Source organism: Bison bison, unplaced genomic scaffold (genome assembly GCF_000754665.1).
Source record: "Bison bison bison isolate TAMUID 2011002044 unplaced genomic scaffold, Bison_UMD1.0 scf7180017864375, whole genome shotgun sequence".
NCBI lineage: Eukaryota > Metazoa > Chordata > Mammalia > Artiodactyla > Bovidae > Bison > Bison bison.
The window spans coordinates 1,034,609-1,038,197 of NW_011494947.1; the positions used below are offsets into that span (position 1 = coordinate 1,034,609).

At 52.8% G+C, this 3,589-nt stretch overlaps 1 protein-coding gene across 1 annotated transcript in view; it reads right to left on the bottom strand.

The window, feature by feature from the left end:
* LOC105000773 (chromosome unknown open reading frame, human C9orf171) overlaps positions 1–3,589 on the bottom strand; it is a 153,980-nt gene that overhangs the window by 24,832 nt on the left and 125,559 nt on the right. The window contains exon 5 of the mRNA XM_010856772.1: positions 283–384. Coding sequence (XP_010855074.1) covers positions 283–384 — 102 coding nt within the window. The remainder of the gene's footprint in view (positions 1–282; positions 385–3,589) is intronic.

Consider the following 3,589-nt stretch of genomic DNA (forward strand, 5'->3'; position numbering starts at 1 on the left):
CTTTCATTGTCTAAATTGCAGTTTAACTCAAACAAGCGGCTGGGCCTGGTCTGGCCAGGAATGTGGCTTTGTGCGCTGTCTTCCCGGGGCCAGGGTGTCCCTGGCGGCACTTAGGAAGGGCTCCAACAGGTTAGCTCTTCCTAGCATTGCTGCTGTCGTTGTCATTGTCGTACCAGTCGAGGGGTAGAAGCCCATGGAAGCCCACGTCTAGAGGACACGTAAGGAACAGGAAGCGGGGGCATCCGCTGGGTGCGGGCAGCGGCAGTTGGAGGTGGGACTGACCTTCTGGAAGTGAGGCATGTGCCAGAGGGTGTCCAGCCCCACGGGCGGCTTGTACTTCCTCAGCTGACTGCTCCGGGTCTCGTAGAGCTTCCCGAGGATCACCTGCAGGTCAGAGAAAGGCCGAGGCCCGGTGGTGACCGGCTCCTGCAGAGGCCGGAGCCACGATGAAGGGACTGGGATTCCTGCTGGGGCAGCCCCGTGGGGCACTTTCCCCTGGTTCTGGCCCTTCTCCCAGTCTGATTTCACGGCATCTGTACCCCTGGCCTTGCCTGGGACCAGGTGGACTTGGGGAGGGGACCATAGGGCTGCTGAGAGCGTGCTGTTTTGGTTTCTGGTTCGACCCTAGAACTCTCTGGGTTCTGGAAGGCAGCTGCCTCAAGGGCAGGGATGTGTCCTCCTTAGCTAAGACAGCCCTGGTGGTTACCAGGAATGCCACCAGGCCTGAACGAATGAATGATTTGAGGGGGCTGTTGCCATTTCTGGGAAGCAGGTCCTCAGCATTGTCTGCTCGTGGAAAAGCAAGGAGGACTCCTTTGAGAGGAGGAATTAGAGGGCTCAGTGGAGAGCCCTTGAGGTCTCTGTGGGTGGGATTTCGAGCCGCAGAGGCGGTCCAGCTCCTCCTTAGCTGCACGCCCCGTACCCACGAACAGATGCTGCGAGCCTATGGTTAGGGACCTGTAGCTCACGGGGTCTGCTGTGGACTGAACTGTGTCCCCTCCAAATCCATATGGTGAAGCCCTAGCCCTAAGTTGGGACCGTTATTTGGAGCTGGGCCTTTAAGGAGGTGATTAAGGCTCAGTGACATCAGAGGGTGGGGCTGTAATCCAATAGGACAGACGTCCTTACACAAAGCGGAAGAGACACCAGGGGTGTCTGTGAGGATGGGGTGAGAAGGCAGCCGTCTTCAGGCCGAGGAGAGAGGCCTCCAGGGCAACCGGCGCTGCCACCCCCACCTTGGACTTCCAGCCTCCAGGATTTCTGTGGTTTAAGCCACCCAGTCTATCATACGTTGTCACAGTCACCCCAGCAGACTCACCCAAGGTCCCTGGCCCCCAGTTGCAGGATCAGAGCGGGACTCTGATTCAATGTGTGCCCCTGGGGAACTCCATGCACAGTCAGACCTTAGCTCACAGCTGTGACCTTGTCAGAACTCAAAACCTCCTAGGGGAGTTAGCAGGTAAATAGGGGGCTCTTGTTTATACCTAGAGCTAGAGAGTTGGAGCTCCACACCTGGAGTGGATGAGCTGGACGATGCGCTGGTACCCAAGTGACCCAAAGAGCATGGGCCACTGCAGAGAGGGGCATGAGAGAGCGACACAGGTCAGACGGTGCAGCCGACAAATAAAAGCTGACCTCAGTGTAACCAAAGATGCCACCGCCCTATCGAACCCCTTTTATTTTACTTTTTTTTTATAAGATAGCATCTCTTTATTTTATTGATTTATTTTTTGGCCGAGCCATGCAGCATGTGGGATCTTAGTTCCCTGACTAGGGATCAAACCAGGGTCCCCTGCATTGGGAGCATGGAGCCCTAACCACTGGACTGGCAGGGAATCCCTTTTATTGACTTATTTTGTTAATCAATTATATTAATTTTATTTAATGTGTCTGTGGATAACTTCTGAGCCCTTTGGATCAACTCTCCCCTCTGCTTCCTAGAACAGCAGCTTTGAAACTTCATCTCAAATCAAAGCTGAGAGGCTGCCTCGCCAGGGCTTAATGACCCGGGCTTCAGAATTAGGAGGATGAAAGTGAGTCTTGGCACCTTTCTCAACCTCAGTTTCCACTGCAGGAAATGGGGTACAGATGCCTAGCAAACAGGTTCTTATAGGATTTGCTGAGTTAGCTTTGAGCAGAGTGTCTGGTCCTAGACGATTGCTCACTAAATGGAAGCCAGTTTCCAGGAATTTCATTTGGGGTCATCACCGTCCAAGACCCAGGACATCCTGAGCTGCTAAGAGACCAGTTTCTCCTAAGATGGGAGCGATCTGACCTTGTAAATCAAGCATCTCATCAACCCTAACAGACTACGTGTCAGCTCCTCAGTGTTTTGAGGGTCTGGGTATTTGTAGCCCTTTGATAGAAAGCATCACAGCCACAGAGAATCTTGGAACAGAAGAACTCTGTGGTTGGTTTGACAAGTGCTTTTTAAGTGCTTACTATGTCCTGTGAAAGTGTTAGTCACTCAGTCGTGTCTGACTCTGCGACCCCGTGGACTATAGCCCGCCAGGCTCCTCTGTCCCTGGAATTCTCCAGGCAAGAATATTGGAGTGGGTGGCCATTTCCTTCTCCAGGGGATCCTCCCGATCCAGCAATCAAACTCAGGTCTCCTGCATCGCAGGTGGATTCTTTACCCTCTGAGCCACCAGGGAAGCCCCCTTCTATGTCCTGGGAAGCCCTTACTATGTGCTGGGCTCTCATTCAACCTGACCCCCTTTTTTGCCCATCAAGGTCATTGAGACCCCAGTTTGGATGGCATCACTGACTCAATGGACATGAGTTTGAGCAAACTCCGGGAGACAGTAAAGGACAAGGAAACCTGGTGTACTACGGTCTATGGGTTTGCAAAGAGTCAGACACGACTGAGAGACTGAACAGCAACAACCAAAGCGGCGATCCACTCAAAGCCACAACCTCCTGGGCCGGCACCAGTCCCCGACCAGTACCTGGGGTGGAGCCACTGATAGCAGTTGACTACAGTCCAATACTTTGGCCACCCGATGTGAAGAGCTGACTCACTGGAAAAGACCCTGATGCTGGGAAAGATTGAAGGCGAGAGGAGAAGGGGACGGAAGAGGATGAGATGGTTGGATGGCATCACCAATGCGATGGACATGAGTTTGAGCAAGCTCTGGGAGTTGGTGATGGACAGGGAAGCCTGGCGTGCTGCAGTCCATGGGGGTCACAGAGAGTCGGACATGACTGAGTGACTGAACTGAACTGAACTGAACTGAACAGGGTTCTCTGTTGAAAAAGGAGGGGCACTGGCCATAAGACTGTCTCTAGATTCAGGAGACGTGTCCTCGGAGGCTCCGGATTCCATGGACCTGTGGCCCTCTGAGTTGTTGTGAAATAGCTGCTAATTAAAAACACGACTCTGGCCTGGAGCTATTGATATGAAGTGGCAGCATGTAACGGTAATGCTTCCTTGGAAAAAACTGGTCGTTACCATAGTGAGCTCTTTCTTGAGCTATTGACGAATAAACTAGTCATGGACTGCTTTTAAAATATTATTACAGAGACTTCCCCGGTGGCACACTGGGTAAAAATCCGCCTGCCAGTGCAGGGGATACAGGTTCGATCCTTG